General features: G+C 34.4%; 1 protein-coding gene and 2 long non-coding RNA genes across 4 annotated transcripts; 1 reads left to right on the forward strand and 2 right to left on the reverse strand.

Annotated features, from left to right (window-relative positions):
* Positions 1 to 1912: 1912 nt before the first annotated feature.
* Positions 1913 to 3003, forward strand: LOC110689236. Its single transcript, XR_002504859.1, has 2 exons — positions 1913 to 2554; positions 2709 to 3003. It is a non-coding gene; the product is annotated as an uncharacterized LOC110689236 (long non-coding RNA).
* Positions 3004 to 3178: 175 nt separating this feature from the next.
* LOC110689479 (remorin-like) lies at positions 3179 to 4097 on the reverse strand (the record flags this gene model as incomplete). Its single annotated transcript, XM_021866267.1, has 3 exons — positions 3179 to 3520; positions 3610 to 3691; positions 3979 to 4097. Coding segments are annotated over 3 exons (372 nt in total), but the record flags the coding sequence as incomplete, so codon positions are not given.
* Positions 4098 to 12522: 8425 nt separating this feature from the next.
* Positions 12523 to 13670, reverse strand: LOC110689237. 2 transcript variants are annotated; one of them, XR_002504861.1, is made up of 3 exons: positions 13392 to 13670; positions 12795 to 13267; positions 12523 to 12688 (listed from the first exon to the last, which is right to left on the reverse strand). It is a non-coding gene; the product is annotated as an uncharacterized LOC110689237 (long non-coding RNA). The 2 variants fall into 2 exon arrangements; XR_002504860.1 differs by having other exon boundaries at positions 12795 to 13665.
* Positions 13671 to 25749: the final 12079 nt, after the last annotated feature.

Consider the following 25749-nt stretch of genomic DNA (forward strand, 5'->3'; position numbering starts at 1 on the left):
TCATATGCATGATGCATCCTTCACAAACTGCATAAGGAGCATCACTCAAAACATTAATTTCATCCACCTTTCTCAAAGCATTGAATCTTTAAACAATGTGCCATGTTACATGGGATTGAAACTCCTTTCAATATAATGTTGAACCTTATAAGAATCTTATCAATATAAGTTTCTTAACCAAGCTCAATCATACTTGAAAACCTAACTCTATAGATCTTGAATACCAACTGTACTCATCTTTCTCTAGGTTTTCATACAAAATGCATTACCCACCACTTGACTCTTCAAGCAATAAATAATGGCTCTTTATACTAGACCAAGAAGACTTTATAGCTCCCACTAAACATCTTGTATACACAAGACCTTTTCTTTATTTTACGAGAACATCAAACGATTTGATTAACTTAAAAAATTAAGAACATTAAGTCCATGATGCTTCCTTATTCCATTAATGGATCTTTTATGCATCCTTAGGATTGTTGGGTTTTCAAAACTTTTGATTGTATCATATGCAAATATTCTTTCATGAACCATTTCAAGAAAGCGCTTTGAAATCCATCTATCAAATCTCATAAGGTAGAAATCACTAAAATATCTTTAATAGATCTTTGCAACACGACTAATGTAAAATTTTCATCGTAGTCATAGTCATACTATGAATTAGCTGAATCCTTTAACAAGTCTTTGCTTAGCTAGAAAACATTTTTCTTTCTTGTCTGTTTTTCTTATAATGGGCCTCTCCTAATTAGGCAAATTAATTAAGTTTCACACATTTGCTTACAGACTAAGAATCTATTTCAGATTTCCTGGTTTTTAAACCAATTGGAGTTATCACTTGCCAAATCATCTTTATTACTTGCATAATCATCATGTTCCAAAATAAATATTTTAGAACTCTTAGTCAATAATCATATTTCTTTGGCCAAGTTTTACATATGCTAATCATCATTGTGGGTTTTTATGCAACAATTGAAACTTACACAACAACTTTGTTTAGTTTCAATGAGAAACGACAACAGAGGATGTGCACTTGGAATGTACTACCTTTGACACATGGTTATTATTCCCATTACACTTAATGAGACCACGCGTTGTCATTTGTAACATGAGGTGAATCATGATCATATTGTTGCTTTTATTCTATTACTTCTCAAATTTCTTCAAGATGTTTGAAATCACTTTTCTTGAACTCTTTCAAGGCTCTCTAACTTTTCGAGATTCTTATACTCCCACTTGCCTTTTGAGGAGGCATATTAAGCATAGGGTGAACCAATCATGGTTTGAACCACGATTATTTGTTGTTTTTCTCGAACTCTTTTGAGATTTATACTACTCCTACTTGACCTTTTGGAACAATTTCCATAAGGGCACCTGCTTGAGCAACAAACATTTTGTGCTAAGTATGATTTGTGTAGTAGTACCCCGTGCTCTGTATAGGAATTGATCGTGCATTAAATGATTTAATACAACTTTTATTCCTTGCTTTGTAGAAAGATTTTATAAGAACTCTTCTTATCCATATCATATATGGAGTTTTTGCTACATTTGATTTGACATATATAGTTTTTTTTAGTTGTGTAGCTTATATTAAAAGTATATCCCTTGAAAAATGGTTGGAAGATAGGTAATTTTCATCCATTATCCACTAGTAGAAAAACGTACATTTGCATCGCCTTATTTACGTCACTCATACAAAAGAACGAAGCAAATGTTTTTTTAAGCATCCTTAAAAGTTATTTGCGTCGCACATTAACCAAGAAGCGATGCAAAAGTCAGATACATTTTAGCTTTTTGTTATTTGCGTCGCTCTTAATTAGTGAAACGACGCATATAATTATGTTATTTGCGTCGCTCATTTAGTGACAAGTGACGCAAATGAGTGATAGAAGTCAAATGTGTCACTCCTTTAATTAATAAGCGACGCAAATAAGTAATGTGCAGCATTACACTTTGAGTTATTTGCATCACATTTTATTAGTTGAGTGACGCAAATCACTCTTTTGCATTTAGGTTTTTTTCGGATTCCACTTGCTAGCTGCCTCCCTTTTACTAAAACAAAAAAACAGCACTACTCCTATCTTCCAAGAACAGCGATTTCCTACAGCTAAACACCCAGAATTTCGAGCAAAAAAACCTCAGAAATTCGAGCAAAAAAAACCCAGAAATTCGACCCATACACCCCAAGAAATTCGAGCAAAAATCAACCTGAAATTCAAGGAATTTCGACCTAAAAACCCCTAGAAAATCGACCCAAAAACCCTATGAAATCGACCCAAAAACCCCAGAAATTCAACCTAAAAACCCCAATAAATTCGACCCAAAAAACCCCCACAAATTCAACAATCAAACCGCAATGTTGACAACACCCATAATCGGAAAAAATTCAGGTTTACAAACCCCCATTTTTGAGCAAAACAACAAAAAAAACCCTAAGAAACCCCAGGAATTCGAGCAAATTTGATTATGGGCAAATACGAGCAAATTCGAGCAAAAAAATTGAGCAAATTCGAACAATTTCGAGCAAAAAAAATCGAATTAAAACACCAGGAATTTGGTGAGTGAATTACTGCCTTTATAATTGAATTCGGTGAGTGAATTATCACCTCTCAAATAACTGATATAGCTCACTATCAGAAGGTTGGTTCCTGCTATTTTGGTCATAAGTTATGCTATTGTTTTATTATCCCAGTGTTTATGAAAATGTACAGATTGCAGAAAGAATTTGGCTTCATGTAGATATGGATGCCTTTTATGCTGCGGTTGAGACATTGAGCAATCCTTCGCTAAAGAGCAAGCCAATGGCGGTTGGCAGCATGTCTATGATATCTACTGCTAATTATGAGGTATGAAAAATGTAATAAATTTTCATAAGTCTGCCCAAACTATACACCTGCTAATTAAATAAACAAAACCATGGAACACTTGTACAAATAAAATTAAGACCTTTTTTGTTCTTTCCTTTTCACCCTTTTCACAATCTAATTGCTTGTTTGATTCACTTGTCCCTTGATAAGTTTGTGTATTAAACTTTTGTCCCATATATATTCCCATAATTTTTTTTTTTTATTTTTTTTTTTTGTAAGTGGTAGGGTAAGCATGTACATTTTACTCCTACAAAATTTTTCGAACGAAATTCAATCTTATTTTGTATTAGGCCTCTTAATTACACCTGTAAGTTTATTTCGTTGGTTAAGAGGGTTTACTTGTATCACGTTAATTAAAAGCTGTAACTAAATTTTAGCGATAGCTTGGAATAATTTTAGGGTAATGCTATATGGAACTCTCAAGGCTAAGAATGGATAAGCATTTACTCCCCGGTTCCTGAATAATTTACACAATCGAACTTGACTCACATGCCAATTGTGGTACGATATTTATCAGCCAACTCTTCTGTTTTGACAATATCCTCAGCACGTTTGGCTTCAATTGTCGCCTTCTTTTCCTCTGCTTCCTTGTGAATCATTGCCACTTTGTTCTTCAATTTTTCCGCGTATTCTGCTTTCTTCTTTTCCAACTTTTCCTGCACTCATGAAATCCTCAACAGTTAAAGAGCCTTCTGTCACGCAGCACAATATACTCAAAGAGACAAAATCAATGGCAATACTATACCTCCATCTTTTTTAACTCAGCCTCAGCAGTTACTTTCCTGCTGTTCTCCCATGCCTCTACATCAACAATTTTCTTTTGTGCCCTGCTCAATTCAATTAGTATATAAATGAGTCCCATGTTTTCCATCAAAGAGTATCGTTTATATTTATATGCATTGGTCAGACGACAAACACTTAAAACTAGAATATGGTTCAAACTATACTAGATATGTCACATGTAAAATCTATCCAAGAACAACTCTAGAGAACATTCCTAGGACTGGTTCACTCAAATCTTTATTTAAAAAACTGTGTTTCAGTAATTCAGCCTGTCCCTCAGCAACTTAAAGACAAAACAATGGAATGATGACATGACTGAAAGTAATATTACTTGTTTTCGACTTTGCACTTCTCACTTTCTTCCCATGCTTTGATTAGTGAATTCCTCTTCTCGGTTTGAACTCTTGAAAGCTGAGCATATGAACAAATCCTTAACTTTTGCTTAATGATTTAGTTGCATTGTAGCCTAGTAGCTTGTGTCCTTTTAGGGATTTTTTCTCTTTTGTGTTTTTCTTTTTTTCCCTGGTACATGAAGGCATTTCAACTTGCATTTCAGCTATGTAGCAGAATTTGAGTAGGGCATCATCAGTTTTTAAACAAAAGTGTCTTTTTAAATAAAAGTGTCACTAGTTGTCATTAAACCTATAGTGGTTAGTTATCCAGAGTCTTGGCCACTTACATTTTCTCCAGGAGTCCAGGTACATCACATAGTAATTTAACAATTGGGTGGACGTGAGTGTGGCTACTACGTCATGTGTTATATGTACGAAATACTTGAACATCATCATAGCAGTGAGGATCTTATTAAGGTATGAGTTGTCAAATATTTCATTTTTGTTTGATAAATACAATTTGATATGATGTTAGCTACAATCTTGAATTAAAACTTTCCTCTTGTATATTTTTTGTGTTGATAGGATTTTTCAAGAATTACACCATATACTGAGGAGGAGATAAATGAGATTCGAGATATTTGGGCAGAGTATTTTATATGTAATGTTGAACTTTAGATTTACACTTAGCGCATGTTGGACTCTTGTTTTGGAATATAGGCTTGACATAAATGATTTTGGTTAATTGGTGTTGGGATGATGAGTATAATGTCTATGATATTGAGATGTAAATTTTATTGGACAGGTTGTTAATATAATGCCATCATTCCCAATTTTATGGGTAGGCCAAAATACAAAGGAGACTCTGCCGAAATTTACATTTGCATTCATTAATATTGTATTTTAATTTCAATTATTGGCGTTAACATATTACTTTATACCACTAGCAAGGAAAACAGGTACTACAAACATATACAAGCAATTATTAAAATTTAAAAAAAAAATTCACATCATTTGCGTCACTCATTAAACAAACAAGTGACGCAAATAAAGCAATTTTGTATTGTCTAGACAGTCATTTGCGTCACTCCTATATAAACAAGTGACGCAAATAACAAACAAGAAGTTGCTCAGAACAGCTATTTGCGTCACTCCTTTATAAAGGAGCGACGCAAATAACTCTTATTTGCGTCACTTGTTTATAAAGGAGTGACGCAAATGACTCTTATTTGCGTCGCGCCTAGAAGCGACGCAAATGATTTAAAAGTCATTTGCGTCGCGAGCAGTTGCGTCGCTCATAGAAGCGACGCAAATACTCTATAAATGAACGACGCAAATGAGCCTTTTTCTACTAGTGATCAAAATATATTTCATATATATTGATAGCTCCCTTCATAAACACTTCACAAGGTTTTCTTTCGGAGTTTGTCGTAAAACGATTTCACAACTCTTGGATGTTCGTCAAGGTCTTGGCTTAATTCTCATTATTACGATCATATCGCAATATTTTGAATGTGTTGCCAAGTAAATGTCTTAACTCAAACTTTTATCATTACAATTATATTGTAGTGTATTTATTATCTTATCAAGTTGATTTTGAATTTCATACTGGACGTTTTGAACTTTTCAAAACTTTCACAGTTATGCTTCAACTAAGCACAAGTGATCATATCACAAATGAAGTTTCATTGTCCGTCTCTCGCCTTTGAACCTTTGGTTTTCTTACATCGATATGTATTCGACCTTGAGTTTGCATCATCATTTCTCTAAATGGTGACTTTGTCAGAATATCAAATTAGAATGATAATTACATATATCAATAGATGCAAAATCTAATGATATTGAAAGTCCATCCATTTGGTTCTTCCGCATGCAATGTTCATTTTTCATTCGAATTAATTGACATATTAGAGACAATTTATATATAGAAATTGTGTAATAATTTCTATCTTATAGAACTTTAAAGATATTTAGCAATTTAAAACATATTATCACTCAATGAAGCATAGAATAGCATTTAGTCCATGTTTTTGAATCTTCAATGCTTAGTCATTACTAATATTGAATGGGTATGTTTTGATAATGACAAGAATTAATAACATTTATTTAATTCTAGTCAATAACTAGGTATAAGTTCTACTTGTGAAGTTGCAACTTTTGCTTCCAGACTTGTAGATTGTACTTGTGAAGTAGCAACATTTGCTTGTAAACTTGTAGATTTATTTCTCCCTTAGCCATAACTTCTTCCTTTAGTTCAACCACATTTTTTAATGAGTGAACTAAACAAGACATCGTATGTCCAAGAAGTAGCAATATGCTAAATCAATTTCTATAATATACTTCTTAAATTGGAACATTTCCATTCTTTTACCTTCCAACTATATGAGGTAGTTTCTAATAAATTGGAATTGATCCATTTAATTTGAAACATTTGTTGTTCATAAAAACTTTTAGCATATAAGTAGTTCTCGGTTTGAGAAGTAGCAACTTGTTTTCATTTCTTGGCCTATAACTTCTTAATGCAATCCTCATATATTCCTAAACCTTTCCCATTTAAGCCACTTAGAAAACTTCTCTTAGGTTCAAAATGATGATTTGCTTAACTTCTTTAAGCACTTTTCATGATTTTGCTAAGTCTTATTCAATCATTATTCATATTAGAGTTTAATCAACCATTTAACTCTATATGAAATGGATGAAGAATAATGTCATTTGATCAACTTTTGATCATAGAGATTTCCAATCACTTTCTTATATTCAATCATATTGAGGATAAGAGATTTTATTGGACTTCTATACTTGTATTTTAGAGGGTTTGTACCTCCCATCTCATTATATCCCTTGAAACACTTTTCAAAATGAAGATGTGTTGGCATTTACTCAAACATTTTGAATAAAACCAACCTTAGATATTTGACATGGGTTTTTAAAACTTGCCTCACTACTACAAAATAGGCCAAAGAGACCCGTTGAAAAAGGCCAAAGATACTGCTTTAGAGGTGGTCTCTAGCTCAGCGGTGTCTTTGGCAAAGAGACTGCTTTATTAGAAGTGGTCCCTACAATGAAAAAACTGAGACCGCCTATCTAAGATAAGTAGTTGTAGACACCCATTTGTGTCTCCCCAAAACCAAACCCGGTGATGAGTACCTTTCACGTCGAATCATAATCGAATGAAGCGAAAGTGTAGAAAGTCTAGTGTTGCGGATAGTTTTAATTTCTTTTCTCTTCTTTCTGTTTTTGAAAACTTATTTTAAGAAAACAGCCAATACAGTTTGGTTGGTCCATGATATGGGTCCAATAATAGTGTAGTTGGATGGGGCTTGACAAGAGCTTTCCAACGATATACTATAAGCCCAATTCCGATGAATATTGAGGAAATTATGGCCAATTTACTAAACTGGGCCCGGTTTGAGTCTTATATATATATAAAAAAAAAATCCATGTCGAACTAAGCACAAGGTATACCAATGATTTGAGGCACCCCTTGTAGCCACATCATATCTCATTTCGCCCTTCAATTATACATCCTTTCTTCATAAACTACTTTGAGCCTCGTCTAACGATAGACCTTTCTTTTTTTAACCTACACCTATCTATCCTTGGGATGGGATAGTGTGCAAATTTTGCAATTCTAAAGAAAGATTGAGCAAATTCAAAAGATTAAAATAGAAAAAATAGCAAAAAATAAATAAAAGTGTACAAAAGGGCAAGTGTTCCAATGTCTTTGATATGAAAATATCTTCGATAAGAACACGTCTCAGATTGCGTCTCTTATCGAGTGCTCGGTACCGTGCCTGAGAAACATGAATGCCAAGTGAGTGATAGACCACATGATCGAGATTGCTCACACTTATAAAAATGAAATAAATGCTAAAGCAAAAAAAAGAGAGCTAAAAAAAGAGTAGAAACTCAAGCATAAAAATATAAAGATTCAAAAGCGAGGTTGCATACCTTGGGGGCTTATCTAGGGTCTTGAGCCTTTATCCCTTTCTTCTATAAACTTTAGCCTAACCACGTTACAACCCTTAAAAGCCCTTTTTGAGGTATACACACTTGTGCAAGGTTCGGCTAGAGCTCCGTTCGGCCTGATTCCTAACGGATACGTAGGCAACCTCACATCGAGGTGCGGCCGTAATAAAAATGCATTCATATTCACATTCACACACTTACACCGTGATCATATCAAGGGATTCCCTGTGCTCATCCCTATTTACTTAGAGCTAGACTTGGGGGCTTGATCCCTACATCATTAGCTTACCTAGCCTAAGAGTCACCACCATTTGACTCTTTTCAATATATTTTCCCACACACTTAGCCCCTTGCGGCCTAACTTTAGTGTCACTATCACACACATCACAGATACATGACCAAATATACTTCCCTTAGGAACCCTTGTCATGGAATCTTAACACAACGTTGAAGCATGCCTTGTCATATCAACATCGCTCATCAGTCATATTTGTCATTGCATCACGAAGCATGAAGTGCTTAGCCTCCATTGCCTAAGTTACCTAAATACTTTCATCATTGAGTCAACAATTGAGATAGCCTAGGACGGATTAATCCTCACACCTTGAGAGATAGTATCAAATGACATTTGGCTAAACTCATTTAACATGCACCTTCAAAAACTTCGATTCTTTTTTCGCGTCTTTCTTTTTCGGGAGAAAGTCGGTACCCTCCACAAAAATGACGGAAAATTTTTGCTTTTTTGCATTTTCGAGTCGCACGACCACATTACAATGCACACACGAGTCATGTCGTGTCATATCACCTTGATTTGAGTCTAACACATGTGTCATTTCACTTTGAGTCGAGTCAACCTCGAGTCAGGCAATCATATCGAGTCAAGTTTATACCTTGATTCGTGTCAAGTCGATAAGTCAAGCGATGTTAAACCTTAGGTCAACCCTAAGATGGTTAAAGAAATTGGCAAAGTTCTATAGTCAAAATAAATACAGGTGCAGCAGAATAGGGAAGACCCTATCACAGCTTTCGGCGACAGAGTCAATTCTTGGCGCCAGAGATATTTCGGCAGCGACAGAGCTCGAAGCCTCTCAGAAAGGTGATTTTGACCTCTTACAGCAATTTTGGGTTCCTTGGTACGCCAGTTAGCCCCTATAAGCAATTTGACATGATTAAGTAGTCAGTTTGATTACAATCACAATAAGTGGTCGGTCTGATGAAAGATCGTCTCACTTAGCTTAAAGCGCCTAAGAATTGGCTCATCACGGAAACACCGACATATTGGTTTTAGCGGAAGCAAAGTTCAGGCGAGCTTTAGAGATCGACAAACGTTGGTCTTCGGAAATTTTTCTTCAGAATATTATCGCAACAAACGTTCAAGTACCAAAGCTCTTTGTTCAGAGACGCGTGAACATCTCCATCAAAGCTCTTTGCTCCAGAGACGCGTGGGCATATTATTCAAGCTCTCTTGTTCAGAGACGCGTGAACAATTCCATCAAGCTCTATTGTTCAGAGACGCGTGATAATTTTCATTCAAGCTCTATTGTTCAGAGACGCGTGGACAATCCTTTTCAAGCTCTTTTGTTCAGAGACGCGTGGACATTTCCTACAAGCTCTTTTGCTTAGAGACACGTGGGCATCCTATTATCAAGCTCTTCGTTCAGAGACACGTGGACACATCATTCAGAAGATCATATCAAAAAGAAGCTCTTTGTTCAGAGACACGTGAACATATCAAAAGGAAGCTCTTTGTTCAGAGACGAGTGAACATCGAAACAGCAAGGTGGCGTTCTCTAGATTGTGGAAAGTTGTCACAAACAACTGGAGGTAATTTCAGGCGAAGTTTTCTTCGATCATGTTCCCTTAGGCATGGAAGATGGTCATAATGCGGATGGAGATTATTTCAAGAGAAATAATCTTCGATAGTATTCTCTTAGACGTGGAATATTATCAATGCGGGTGAGGATTGTTTCGAGAGAAATAATTTTCGATGATGTTCCCTTGGACGCGGAATATTATCACAGCGGAGGAGGATCGTTTCAGGCGAAGCAATCTTCTATATTAGAAGCAGTTACAGGCGTAGAGGTTTTCAAGCGGGATGGAATTCTCTAGCTTGCAGGAGGTCATCAAAACAACAGTGAAGCGACAACAAATCGGTTACTTTCAGAGACGTGTGCTCGACGGTGCAAGATACGCGTTTCTTAACTCTTTTATCTGTTTAACTAACGCTAGTTTTGCAGGTATCGGCGTTACAAGAGTGGTTTAGGATCGTAGAACGTTCTGAGTCATTCTTCGTCCCTATCGCTACTTTGACTTTTGTTTTTGAAACTCGCGTTTCTCCAAACTCAGTCAAAGTGGGGGCTTCTGTAGACACCCATTTGTGTCTCCCCAAAACCAAACCCAGTGATGAGTACCTTTCACGTCGAATCATAATCGAATGAAGCGAAAGTGTGGAAAGTCTAGTGTTGCGGATAGTTTTTAATTTCTTTTCTCTTCTTTCTGTTTTTGAAAACTTATTTTAAGAAAACAGCCAATCCAGTTTGGTTGGTCCATGATATGGGTCCAATAATAGTGTAGTTGGATGGGGCTTGACAAGAGCTTTCCAACGATAGATTATAAGCCCAATTTCGATGAATATTGAGGAAATTATGGCCAATTTACTAAACTAGGCTCGGTTTGAGCTTTATATACGGCCCAATGATCTAGGGGAGGGCCTAAAATGATTTATCATTCCTAATGCAATTAGGAATGGTTTTAGTCTTCTAGATTCTTCTAGAAGGTTCTTTTCATTCCTAATTCAATTAACATTGATAAATTGACTTTTATTGACTTTTCAGAGTTTTAATTAAAATAAAAAAGCATTTTCGAGGAAAAGATACGATTTTATCCTCCAGTACGGCAAACTTATCTGATTTTTGAAAACGCGTTAAAAACAGGCTTGGCGCCTGGCGCCAGCTCTGTTTTGCGTGCGCCAACCTCGTTTTGCGTGCGCCAAGTGCTCTGTTTTGATATTTTATCTTTTTGGCTGATTTCTCTATAAATAACGTATTAAAAACTCCGTTTTCATTCATCAACAATCAGTTTTCATTCGCAATCATTAATTCTCTTTCATCCTCTTTACTCATTCACCAATTCTCATCAAGTTTTCTTCTTTAATTCATTAATTCATCTTTCTCTTTTCTAAACTTTGTTTTCACATACAAAATTCCGCATTCGCAAGATCTAGAAACACATAGCCATATTCGAAGTTGTCTTCGCCCTAGACGTGAAAGGTTTAATTTCTGAGGGTTTAGTACCAAATCTTTATTTCAATTATTTACTTTAATTGTTTGTTTTATTATTTTCCTTGAAGTTACTAACGTGTGTATTTTGTTATTAGAAAGAGGTACGAGGCATCAAAGTAAGTGCTTTAATGGTTTTAATTGATGTTATGATTTAGAAATCATGTTTATATTGTTATTATGATATTCCTAGTATCATGTCTAGGGTAATTTTAATATTGAATATGATTGTTATGATGCTTCCTATGTTCTTCCTAATATTTATGATTGTTAGTATCATGTTAGGGCTAAAGATTTGATTTTTATTGCTTAGTAACATGCTAGGGTTTGTTATTAATCTTGTTAGTATCATGCCTAGGATCTTGCTATTATTATTATGCTTTAATGTTGATATGATTATTTTAATTATGATTTATGATTATGATTTTATGATTATAATTGTTATAATTTATGATTATTATTATTATTATTATTTTGATGATTATAATTTTATTGTCATGATTATTAATTATTGATTACTATTATGTTGTTTGATGCTTATTTATTGTTATTGCTTGATCACATCTTTTATGCATGTTTAAAGGGAATTTGATACTTATAATCCTGCTTAATAAGATATTATTAATCTTGTTAGGGTTAATGTGATTATAATTCAAGTGATCGCCAATAATAGTTTTATTTGTGCATTAATATTCAACCAACATAGATAAACAAGTTTAGAGTTAATCCTATTGATTGCATGTTAATTAGAAAGCGCACATGAATACGATTAGAATAAAGTAGAGGCCTATTATTAGGGCAGGTTCAATCTCTTTTAGGTTGGATTTGTACGTTCTTCCCCGAACCCTTATTTGGTTCAAGACCTTATGGAGTTGACGATCTCTTGGATCGTTAAGGGGTGTAAACTTCACCTCGTGAACGGATTACAAGTTCCTAAAACATGTTGGCGACTCTTTTGCTCTATCTTCTTCCCTTTTGGACGCCACCGTACTTTAGTGTATGATCACAGTGGGGTTCAAGCTAGTGGGATTAAGGCTTGAAATTATTCCCTACAGTAGTCTCATTTTTTTGAAAATTGAGACCGCCTATCTAACATAGGCAGTCTCTTTTTTCAGAAATTTGAGACCACCTATTTAAGGTAGGTGGTCTCTTTTTTTCAAAAACTAAGACTGTTTATTTAACTCAACCGGTCTCTTTGGTTTCATTTAAAATAAAAAAAATTAAGCATTTAATTATTCTTATAGATACGGAGTACTATGTTGAAATTACTGGAATATTGCAAGTTACACCTTCACATTAAAAGAATCAAAATTGCATAATTAAATTGAAATCCATTACAAAATTATATTGAAATTATATAGTTATATACAAAGTGGAAGAGATGGAAACAAATTCTTCAACTGCAAAATCTCGAACTCTCAATTGTCCAATACCTTCAATGTTCTTACAAAATCCCATAAACCTGATTCAGAAAAAATCATTTTCCAAAATAATCAAAATAACTTATAAATTACATAATTTTCATTAAATAAATTGTAAAAAGAACTAAAAATAAACAATTATCTCACATTTCATCTAGTATACCAATGAGTTGACAGTAGATGAAGGCAGAAGAAAAGTAACTGAATAACCACCACCTTTAATTTTATATTTTGCATATTATCAGATGTTTCCCTTCCTTTTCGTATAATTCATGCAATTCGGCTTTAATTTCCACCAGATTGCAAGCATTTTACTCTGTTCAAATTCAAACCCAGATCTGCTCAACTAAGATTGTAAGAGATCAATACTCATAAAGAAAAGAAAGTACAAAAAAATTGGGATAAATAGACGAGTAATTTTCATAGATTATAGTTTGTAAATCTTAAAATATTGATTTTCCTCTTATTCATACCTCATACAAACTATTCATAAAATCATGCCGACAATTGATAAACCATAGATTCAAAAAAACAATAATTAAAATAATAATTAAAAAAAAACATTGGAATTAGAAGAAATACGAGACATCATAAAATGGCAATAATGCACCCATTTGCACCTGTCGACATTTTCACGACAAAATCAAAAAATTAAAATAGATTTGACGAATTGCAATGGTAGCCTACTTGGATTTGACAAATTTCGAAAGTTATTAGGGATCTAGGGTTTTCGTTCATTCTTACCATCGGATCTACGAAGTTTCCCATGGATTGAGAAACTGTTCGTTGACACCGTAGTTTCCCATGATAGGGAGATTTGAAGGAAAAGATAGGGACTAAATAGAGAAAGAAGAGAGAGAGAGAGCTAAGAGAAGAGGAAGAAGATGGAGGCGGGTTGAAGATAGGAGAAGATCTAGGGTTTAATTAGAGCTAGTGTATGAGAGACCATTTTAGTGATGTAACAGGTCTCTCCAAATTATTATTTTTTTTGGGAAAAATACGGTGAGACCGGTTATCTTAAACACATGTCTTTCTCTTTTAAAGTTTCATAAAAAAAATATCGAGAGAGACTTGTTACCTTTAATAAAGGGTCTCCTTTTTTTAAATTAAAAATTTAAAAACTAAGCGAGACCCGTGATTTGTAAAACTCGGTCTCTTGAACAAAGAGACCGGTTATCTAATTAAAGGGTCTCTTATTTACGCTCTCTTTGACCAATTTTGTAGTAGTGAGAACCATCTTAGCAAAATTGGAATATAGGTTTATGGATTACCTTTTAACTTTTGAAAACGTTAATCAACTTTATTTCCAATCGAGGAGATTATATATAATAATAAAATTAGAACGACATGTTACTAGTAAACGCAAAATTCAATTATGTTTAATAAAATTTAAAGTACCATAAGCGAATTAAATTGGTAACTTTAAAACATTTATTCAATATTAAATTGAACCCTATTGAATTAAATGATTCCAAGACCCTTTATTTGTGTAATAGTTGACCGGACTGAGGCCCTACCATCAAACATTACATTTTCAAGGTGAGTAAACTCTTTACTAATTACAACTCTTGTAATTCTTGGTTGAATAATTAATCATCACATGTTTAATTATTACCCTTAGCTTCAAGGTTCTAAACTCTTTAGGTAAACTTGTTGAGTACAACCAATTAAATGTGTAGAACGTGATCTAACCCATAATTACCTATGATAAAAAGTAACACTCTGCTAAGGCCGACCTATCACTCATGATCTAAGGATTGTTGGGTATTCAATTAGAAAAGCAACCTCAATATTACTGGGACCTAGATTTATTATGTTGTGATTATTTAGTAAACTCTAGCGTATCATCACAAAACATCAATAAAATCTAACATGCATAATAAACTGAATGCATAAACAAGACATAGCATGGCCCCTAATCCTAAGAAAACTAATAAAGTAAAAGCTCTCACTTGAATCATCATGGATCTCATCCACCTTGCTCCTTTGGGCCTTCACTTCATGATGGGCTTCTTAGATTAACTGCAACCTATGATTTTACTCTATTCTATCTACTACTTAAATAAAATGAAGTAAAATTACAAAAATACTTTATCGGTACGTAGACCGTACTAAGATTACAAAAATACATCACGATGCGCAGATCGTATTTAGTAATCTACTGGGCCATACCAGTCATTATATAGAAATAAACAACATCTTATATTATAAAATTGTCACATAATAAATCACTCGTCGTGCTTTCCTAAACTACAACATCGAATGTTCACAATTAAAGAAACATGGCATCTAAATATCTCATATTTTAATTAATGCAATTAGATAATCTCATACATTATTCATGATTATTTATAAAATATTTTATATTTTAAATTAGTCATGAGATAGAATCAAATTTTATTTTAATCTTAAAAGATAAATCATATTTATCCTCAAAGATTATCCTAACAAATTAGGAAATTATATCCTAATTACTATCCAATCACAAGATTTTAAATCAATTATATCCTAAAATAATTATGGGATAATCACATTATTTAAATCAATTATTATCCTTTTGGAATATGCTCAGAATATCCTAACAAATTTTATCCAAAATTAACCACTTTAATTATGGATAATTATCAAAATAACAACTTTAAATATGGATAATATCAAACATATAAACTTTTGAAAGATTTGATTTTATCCAAAATAAAACTGATTTTATCCCAAAAATAATTTTGTAATTATCTTGAAATATTTTCAAAAAACAGTTTTTTTTTTTTTTTGCAAATATGCGCCAGCTACCGTGGTGTGGCCAACCAAAGCTAGCCACGGTGGCCGTACACCGTGAGGTGTACACTGCTATAGGCAGCGACGACGCACAGCAGCAGCAGTGCCGCACAACTGTTGCACGATGTTGCTGCTGTACCTTTCTAATCCTCCTGTTGACCCGCCTCGCCACTCCCGCCGGACCACCTGCAGCAGCAGCCGCCGTGGCCGCGCCACCCAGCCGCGGTTGCTGTTGCAATAACCTTTTTTTTTGTTTCAATTTTAATTAACAACTTTTGTTAAATAAAATTAGTGTGGTCCATGATAAATTAAAACATAACTTTTATGCTAATTCATCCTTTTAAAATTAAATTCACAATCTAATTTTAAAACTAGGGTTCTTCATGAAAAATAATCCTCAATTTAATTTAACTCTTAAATTATATCATTGATCATGCAAAATTCATAATTTATACATGAAATCAATGGTATTAAAATCATGAAGCATATTTAAAACGAACTCGAATAAAAACAAGCACAAAAATAAAATTTTAGGGCTTATTAAAGGTTTGAAATTTTCGAAAAATTAGGGTTAGGGTTCGAAAAATTCGAATTCAATAAGGCAAAATTCAATCCTCTTTATGCCTATTTTGAGCGAATTAAATCACATTTAACAATTCCAAGAGTTAAATCACATTTAATATAATAATTGACCTATAAATAAATTATTCTCCCTCCTAATTGAATTAAAATTGTGGATTATCAAAGAATTATTGTCAATATGCGTAAATGCAATAGGCTAGCTGATACCAATGTAGGAGATTATAGGTACTAATTGCGGAATAAACATGAATCATATTCATATAGTACCTAATCCCAATATCTAATGCATAACACATAAAGAACATATAATTGTACCTTTGAAGCGTGATTCCACATGCGATCGAGCAAGAACAATGGGAGATAAAGAACCCCAAGCGTGATTCCTCTACTTAGTGCACGGGCACAGATTAAAACCTCCATTAATGCTAGTTAGTTGCAATTGAACCCTTCAATTAACCTTCTACAAAGAAGAGCGAGCAACAAACCACCATGAAGCACCACGAACCACCACACGCGCCACCAAGGGTGGTCGGCCGTACGGACGAGGGGAGGAGAGAGATAGCCGTGAGATAGAGAGAGGAATTAGGGTTTTGGGATTATTTGCCTTGATGTCAAAATACACTGTGTGTGAATTATGACTGCTTGCAAGCAACCCTAGGCATGGATCTTATTTATAGATCTTATATCTAAATAAGAGCCTATGTCAAAAGCCCAAAACCTAATTCCAATCTAACTATGCTAGCCCAATCCATTTTATGATTAGTTAATTGCTCATGAGGCCCGTTAATGGGCCTCTAACTTGCTTAACCCAATACCCTTGTGTGTGACCTCATAGGATCCATTCTAGCGGGCTTTGGACCACTTGACTAGTCCAAAGATCATCACTCATAGTCTATCAATAGATAATGACGACCCAAAAGAACGAACTTATTACCTCCATAATAGTGATCCTTGATATATCTAGTAATTGCACTTATCGAAGACATAACTCCTTCACTAAGTTCATCATGTACTTCACTGCCAACTTGAAAAATTTTCTTCTCAGCCTTTTCTTCTTCCAATTCCAACTTGCATCTTCATTGAATTCAACATCTCGACTAATCATGATCTTTTTATTGCTAAGATTGAAAAGTCGATATCCTTTGACTTGTGAGTCATAGCCAAGGAAGATTCCTCTTTCGGCTTTTGCATCTAGTTTGCTTCTCTTTTGAGATGGAATATGAGCATAGAAAACTGATCCAAATACTCTCAAGTGTTTTGCTGTTGGCTTTCTTCCACTCCATGCTTTAATTGGACTTTTTCCTTGAACTGCTTTTGTGAGCAGCCTATTTAGCAGATAAACAGATGTGTGAACAGCTTCTGCCCAGAATTTTTTTGGCAGATTTTTCTCACTTAACATACAGCGAGCCATCTCCATCACCGTTCTATTCTTTCGTTCAGAAACTCGATTTTGCTGAGGTGTATAACTGTAATACCACGTATTTTATTTAAAATAAGTATTTTGAGAATTATTTAAATAAATTGAAATGTTTTATTTAAAGTATTTTAATTATTCATTTTAATAAGTTTATAAATATTTTATAAAAGGAAAGTTTATTTAATTAATTATTTTATTTAAGTTAGGGTTTAAATTAAGAAAGTTTTATTTTAGTAAAGTTTTATTAGGGAAGGGATTAGAAAAGATTAAAAAAGGAAAGTTTAGGGAGAAGGGTTTCTAGAGAAGGGGTATAAATATTTAACACTGAAGGCAAATCAAACTTTACCCAGAGTGGAGAAAATACAAGGTAAACTTCTCTCCCTTTCTCTTTATTTTTCCTTTTCTTTTTCTTTCTCTTTTTCTCCCTTCCCCTTCTCGGCCTCACCCTCACCGCCGGCCACCACCACCACCGGTGGGCCGCTGGCAGCAGCCGTGGTGGCTGTTGGCCGCCCTCCCCTTTTCGAACAAAAAAAATTAATCTTTTTGTTTTAAAACTAGATTAATCCTAGATCTAATTATTAATTATGAGTTTTGTGATTTGATTATGATGCTTGTTTATGAGTATCATGTAAATTAATTTTCAGATTTTATTTTTAATTGAAAAGCCCCAATTTTTAAAGCCCTAGGTTCTTGAATTATGAATTATTGAAGGATTATGATATACAATGGTTTAAACCTTTAATTTAAGTGTTTTAAGGCCTAATTACAGCAAGTTTTTATTAAAATATAATGCAGGAATTTTTGGTAGTGCATTAAAAAATCAAGTTTTTTTAAGGAATTTCAATTACCCATTAATTAGGATTAAAGTATGATATTTTAAATATAATTTCAGCTTATTTTAATTAAATTATGAGGGGTTTTATAATAGTATATATTGCTGGAAATTTGTGTAGAGAGGATTTTAATACTCTTCTATGATTTTAAATTATAGGAGACTTTGAAGTGAGTGATTTCTATTAGTCGTGGCGATTTTAAGATCGTATATATACAAGGTACGTTCGCGTAATTAGCATAATTTTATTGATGTAGTAGCATGCTAAATGTGCTTAATTGATTACAAGTAGTATCATGCTAGATTTGGAATGGAAATTATGACTTGGATGTTATTGGTGATTGAATTGTGAAGCATGATTTATTTGTGATAGATTAATGGATGAAAAATTATAGTTTGGAATATTGTTTAGGAAAAATTGAGTTTATAAATCCCAACTTTGGGCGGTTTACTATGAAAAATCCCAACTATGCATTACCCCTAAAAAAATCCCAACTTTGATACCCATCTTCTTTTAAAGATCTCATATGACCAACTACCTGAAGATAAGGTTAACTCATTTTTTCTGAAAAAAATTGTCACTTGTCATCATTTTAGTGATCCAAAAAATAAAATTAATTGTTTTTTTTAAAAAATCTTATTTATTAAAAAAAAACCAGCCCCCATCCCCATCCCAAAAAACACCTCACCCCACCCCACCCCGCCAGGAAATCGCCCCCCATCCCCGAAAACCCCTTCCCCGATAACCCCTTCCTGTCGCCGGAATCCGGTGAAAAACCCTCCCCCACCCTAAAAACCCACCTCCTTTCCCTCCCCCCACCCTTGCAAAACCCTCCCACCCTAAACGTAAAACCCCCTCCCAAAACCCCCACCGTCAAAATTTCCCCCCTCCCTTCCTCCACCCTTAAAATCGACCCACGGTTGGGGAAGGGCGCGTTTTCGAAGGTGGAGGTTAGGGGAGGGGAGGGTTTCGCGAGGGTGGGAGGAGGAAAAGGGGTGGGTTTCGAGGGTGGGGGAGGGTTGGTCATTGGATCCCGACGACGGGGAGGGGTTATCGGGGGTGAGGGGCGATAATCCGGCGGGGGTGGGGTTGTTTTTTGGGATGGGTTGGGGGCAGCTGTTTTAATTTATTTTTTTTTATTTTTTTTACCAATCCTGTCTTGACATGTGGATTGTAACCTAAAGTAACAAGTTTGGTGAACTGTTGGGATCTTTAAAAGAAAATGGGTATCAAAGTTAGGATTTTTGAGGGATAATGCATAGTTGGGATTTTTCATAATAAATCGCCCAAAGTTTGGATTTATAAACTTAATTTTTCCTATTGTTTATGAAACACACTTTTATTTATGGCATGTTAGAGAGCATGTTTAATTAAACTAAATGTTTAATTTGGTTTGGAATATTGAAAGGGAATTTTATTATGGTTCATATGATTTTTATTTATGCTTTAAGCATGGGAAATGAGTTATGTAAGTGTCTAAGTACACACGAGGACACTAGTACAAAATTGGGCTTAAGTAACACCTATTGGTAACACTTTAAAAATTTTAGGATCATTTTATTATTACGTAACACTTTTGTAACATTGTCGTATTAAGTAACAATTTTTGTAACACGTTAATATCATGTAACACTTTATGGTAGCACTTTGATATTAGGTATCACTTAGTTGTAACACTTAACTTGATGTTACTCAATCCTTTTATTTTCTAATTAAACATTTTTTCTTCTAATCTCATTGTAGAAAAAAATGATCCGTGCCCTATAATTTAATTTTTCTATTTTTCATTAGAATCTATCTCCTCCTCTCATTCTCGCTCAAATATATGTTATCTCTGAATGAGTTTAGATTATTTAATCCATAGAGCCCCCTTCATCAATCATCCTCTGAATCATCATCATCAATACCATCATCTGAATCACAATCAACATCATGAAATGAATCGAGAGCGAAGGAATCACAACATCTAGTACTACTACGGTGTTCATTACTTCATTAGCATTAGGGTTTATGCCCATCTGCATAATTTCTCTCACCTGTACGTTCGGCTTCTTTGCTTTACTCTTCTCCAATCTCTCAATTCCTCCTAAATCTGTTCATTATCAATGAAAAATCGTTTCCACCGGTAAGTTTTCACTTCCCTCCCTCTTCTTTTTTCTCTAATTTAGGGTTTTCATGATGTTTGTTTTAGTAATTTTAGCTTTAATTTGTGTATGAGTGTGTACAATTCATCCTCAATTTTCTTAAATTAGGTTATCTTTCAGTTGCTAGTTATTTGCTGAAATCTGAAATTTTAGTGACTTTTGCTTGAAGTAGTCAGTTAATTATGTGTATAATTCATTCTCATGTTTGAAATTTCTGTAAATTTCTGTAATATAGATGTATACTACTAGTTAGAATTTGGATTGATGGTGAAATTGCTGAAATTGGCTTAACTATGTTTTTTGAAAGTATGATATTGGGATTTTAGCTGTTGTGGAGTTTCAAATTGGCTTAATTTTTTCAATTGGGGTGGTGTTGGTGCTTATGGAAAGTTAAGGCCATGTTCTATTCACATTGTGAGTTGACTAAGTACATTTCAAGGCCGGTAAATTTGGATAAATAAGTTCAATTGAGGACATATACGAGTAGATAAGTTAATTAATGGACAAGTTTATTCTGAAAAGGACCAAACCAATTCAGGGCTAACTAGTTTATATAAGCTCGAGAATTTTCTGTTAAAAAAATCTAGGTTGTGTAACTTTTGCAATACTGGAAATCTAATTGGAAGGTTTAGGCAAATACTTGGTTGAGAATATTCAGAGGGTCATTCTTATTTTCATTAGGACCCAAATTACAATTAGCTAACTGTTGCAATACCCTTTCTACCAAGAATTTGTAAATTATTCTAGACATTGTTTTATGTGCAATCAGATGAGGTTCTCTTTCTGTGCTCAAGGTACGTGAATTTCCAGTCAGGTGCTCTTCTTCGTTCCTGTCTCTCTCATTTTTTCTTTTTTGGCTTATATTGATATCAATATGGAAAATACATTAATGCCTAGGAATCTTAGGGTGGTTGGCTTGTATGTCCTAGTTTTGAATCTTATTTGTACCCTTTCTACTATGATTCTACCATGATAACTTTGTTTTTATATCTATTATGCAAATTTTCATGCAAAAATCTGCCTATTTTGTGTATATAACTCAAGACTCTCTGATTAATACAGATCAGAAGAATATTGTTGGCTCAGTAGCTAATAATCTAGAACTTGCCTAATATATCTTGATCCTCTAGGACAGCATACATATTCATTTCAGGTTAAGATATTATGGTGCATTGCTAGAGCATTCTTCCAATGGTTAATTGTCTTTCAAATCAGACCTGATGTATTATCATTTGACTGCCATTTCTCCTTGATCCTGCTGTAGACACCCATTTGTGTCTCCCCAAAACCAAACCCGGTGATGAGTGCCTTTCACTCGAATCATAATCGAATGAAACGAAAGTGTGGAAAGGTCTAGTGTTGCGGAAAGTTTATTTCTTTTCTCTTCTCCCTGTTTTTGAAAAAATTATTTTAAAGAAAACAGTCAATCCAGTTTGTTTGGTCCATGATATGGGTCCAATAGTGGTGTAGTTGGATGGGGCTTGCAAAGACCTTTCCAACGATATATTATAAGCCCAATTCCGATGAATATTGAGGAAGTTATGACCAATTTACTAAATTGGGCCCGGTTTGAGCATTATGTACGGCCCAATGATCTAGGGGAGGGCCTAATATGATTTATCATTCCTAATGCAATTAGGAATGGTTTTAGTCTTCTAGAACATTCTAGAAGGTTCTTTTCATTCCTAATTCAATTAGGACTCTTCAGAGTTTTAATCAAGATCAAATAGCATTTTCGATTGAAATTATATTATTTTATCTTCCAATACGGTAAATTTATCAGATTTTCGAAAACGCGTTGAAAATCAGTTTGGCGTCCAACCCCAGGCCTTGGCGTCTGTAACCAGGCTTGGCGCCAGACGCTATCCATTGGCGCCTAGCGCCTGGCGCTAGCCATGGTGCCTGGCGCCAACTAGCCAGGGTTGGCGCCAATGCTTTTTTGTGATCTTCAGACTCTGTTTTGCTAAATTATCTTTTTTGGATGATTTTCTCTATAAATATCGTATCAAAAACTCCGTTTTCAATCATCATCTACACCAACATTCACCAACTCTCATCAAGATTTTCTTGATTATTCTCTTTCTTTTCTAAACTTTGTTTTCACATACAAAATTCCGCATTCGCAAGATCTAGATACACCTAGCCATATTCGAAGTTGCCTTCGTTCTAGACGTGAAAGGTTTAATTTCTGAGGGTTTGGTCCCAAATCTCTCTTTCAATTATTTAATTTAATTGTTTTGATTATTATTTTCCTTGAAGTTACTAACGTGTGTATTTTGTTATTAGAAAGAGGTACGAGGCATCCAAGTAAGTGCTTTAATTGATTAATTGATATTATGATGTAGACATCATGTTTATATTTTTATTATGATATTCCTAGTATCATGTCTAGGATAATTTTAATATTAAATATGATTGCTATGATACCTTTTATTCTCTTCCTAATATTTATGATTGTTAGTATCATGTTAGGGTTAAAGATTTGATTTTTATTGCTTAGTGACATGCTAGGGTTTGTTATTAATCTTGTTAGTATCATGCCTAGGATCTTGCTATTTTTATTATGCTTTAATATTAACATGAACATGATTATGATTATAATAGTTATAATTTATGATGATTATGAATATTATTATTATTATTATTATTATTATTATTATTATTATTATTATTATTATTATTTTGATAATGATTATTTTATTTATGATTATTATTGTTTTGATTATGATATTCGTTATTGTTCATGATTATTTTAATTATAATTATTATTGTACATTATTATGTTGCTTGATACATATTATATTTATTCTTTATTGCTTGATCACACCTTTTTATGCATGTTAAAGGGAATTTGTATTTGCAATCACGCTTAATAAGATAATTAATAATCTTGTTAGGGTTAATTGTGATTATAATTCAAGTGATCGCCAATAATAGTTTGTTTGTGCATTAATATTCAACCAACATAGATTAAACAGGTTTAGGATTAACCTATTGATTGTATGTTAATTGGAAAGCGCACATGAATACGAGCAGAATAAAGTAGAGGCCTATTATTAGGGCAGGTTCAATCACCAAACCATGGAAGTGAGTTTTTTCTAAAAACTCGCGGTGTCCTATCCACACGCGTTAACCCTTCAAGGTTAGGCTTCTACGCGGTGCATCTGGACAATTAACCATGGACTCTATTTGACTAAACCATATCCTGAACTTTAGAGAACTAGAGCCATGGTTAGGTTGCGAACTCATTGCATCATATTGTGCCTACTTGACTAATTGTGCATTAATTGTTGTGCATATATATTCTATGTTCTCTTAACCGTTTGTTGATTTATGTTGAGATTAAAATTAATGACTTAAAGAACTTTGCCTCATTAATTAATTAATTAATTAATTTGAGTCAATAAAGTTTCTTTTAAATTGGAATTGACCTAGTACGACTTTAGGCATACCCCAGTTGACTAATAATACCGAAAACAGTCCCAGACCGAAGCACCAATATTGGCGCCAAAGTCTGAGCTGTAGTGCCACTGTATAGTGTGTAGCGCCAGACAATTACTAAAAAGTCTGGTGCCAATCACCATATTGTGACGCCAGTCCTGTCGCTTGGCCTACAGTTCGGATTATTTGTCGAGTCATCACCTAGGGTTTAATTAACCAGTTTACTAATTAATTCGGTTAATTTTCGCTGTCAATAACACCTTGTCAAGTCATTAATCGAGTCTTGGTCACATAGTCTAGCCACATGGTCATGACAAAAGTCTCAACATGTCACCTACACTCACTAGTCTTGGCACACACTTTGAGTATACATCACCATGACCATGTCTTAGGTTCATGCATGAGTTGGTCTTTTCCGTCATTTGAGTTGGGGGGTATATTCTATCCCTAATTCTTCATATCCCTTCATCTAAATCTTTCTTCACATTCTTCCATCTTTCTTCACCTCCTCCATCCATTGCATGTTGAATAAAGTTTGAGTCAAATAATTACAATAAGTATCCCCAAATTCCTTTTCCACAGTACTTGGTCGAGGAGGGAAGGGCGATTAATCAAGGACAACCGCTTTATTCAAGTCTCGCTTTTTGATAAACCGATTCGTCAAAAGAGGAAAGCTAAAAAGATAATGGCAACACAAGAAGAAGTCAATGAGCTTAGGAACCAATTGGTTACCATGACTGTAACACTGAAGCTCCTCACACTTAAGGTTGATGATCCCGTGAAGCAACAACAGATGGACCTCATGCAAGAGATTCTGAGCAAGTTATCTAGTGACTATAAATTTCAGGGCATGAGCTCGCAAAGGGTCTCGCTGGATAAAGAACTTCTTCGCATAAGTTCAACGCCACTGACATCCCTAAATTTAAGGCAACAGATAACCCTTACTTCCATCTAAGAGCTTTTGAAACAATAATGAACATTAAGGGTATCGATAAGAAGGTTTTTCCCTCTCTGTTCCCACTATCTCTTGAAACCGTTTGCCAACAATGGTTTTTCTCCCTTGACAAAGAAAAAACCTCTTCTTGGGAGTCGATAACAAACGCTTTCATAGATAGATATAAGTGCAACATCCAAGACGAGACAGACCACAGACAACTTGAGATGTTAAAACAAAAGGAAAACGAAGGGTTCACTTCCTTCTTCAATAAATGGAGGGAAACTTCTGCTAATATGGTCAAGGCTCCCACTGAAAAAGAATCTGTGAGGATGTTTATCAAGAATCTCCAAGGGAAGTATTCAAAGCACTTAAAGTACCAACACAACTTGAATACTTTCAAAGCTGTTTATAATATAGGCATTGACATTGAAGATGACCTTCTGAAAGATAATAGTGCAAGAGGAAAGAAGAGCGACCATCCTTCTTCTTCCTCTAATGAGGTACATGCTACAAACACCTCTAAACCACGAATCCAAAGATCAAAAAGGGTGTTCACTCCACTTGGTATAAGTTATGAAACGGCTTTCGAGAAGCTATATCACAAAGGACTAGTCATGCCCATAGGGCCCATCAAAGATCCGGTTCCAGAAGCCAGACCACCTAAGTGGGATCCTAATAAGCACTGCAAATATCATCAAGGAAAGGGTCATGACACTGAAGAGTGTTGGAAACTCAAAGAAGCTTTCAAGATCTGATCGATAACAATGAAACTTCCGAGATCTAGCCATCGAAGATGACCAACCATCCTTTGATCCATCACTTATTATCACACCTGTAGGAGAGCCTATGATCGAGACAGCTTATATGACCTATCTCGATGAAGTGGCCATAATTGAGGAGGATGAAAGTCTTTTCTTAGAAGACTCGTCAAGTCTAAAAGAGGAAATTCGAAAACTGCAAGATGTCGTTGCCA

This window comes from Chenopodium quinoa, unplaced genomic scaffold (assembly GCF_001683475.1).
Source record: "Chenopodium quinoa cultivar QQ74 unplaced genomic scaffold, ASM168347v1, whole genome shotgun sequence".
NCBI classification, from domain to species: Eukaryota; Viridiplantae; Streptophyta; class Magnoliopsida; order Caryophyllales; family Amaranthaceae; genus Chenopodium; species Chenopodium quinoa.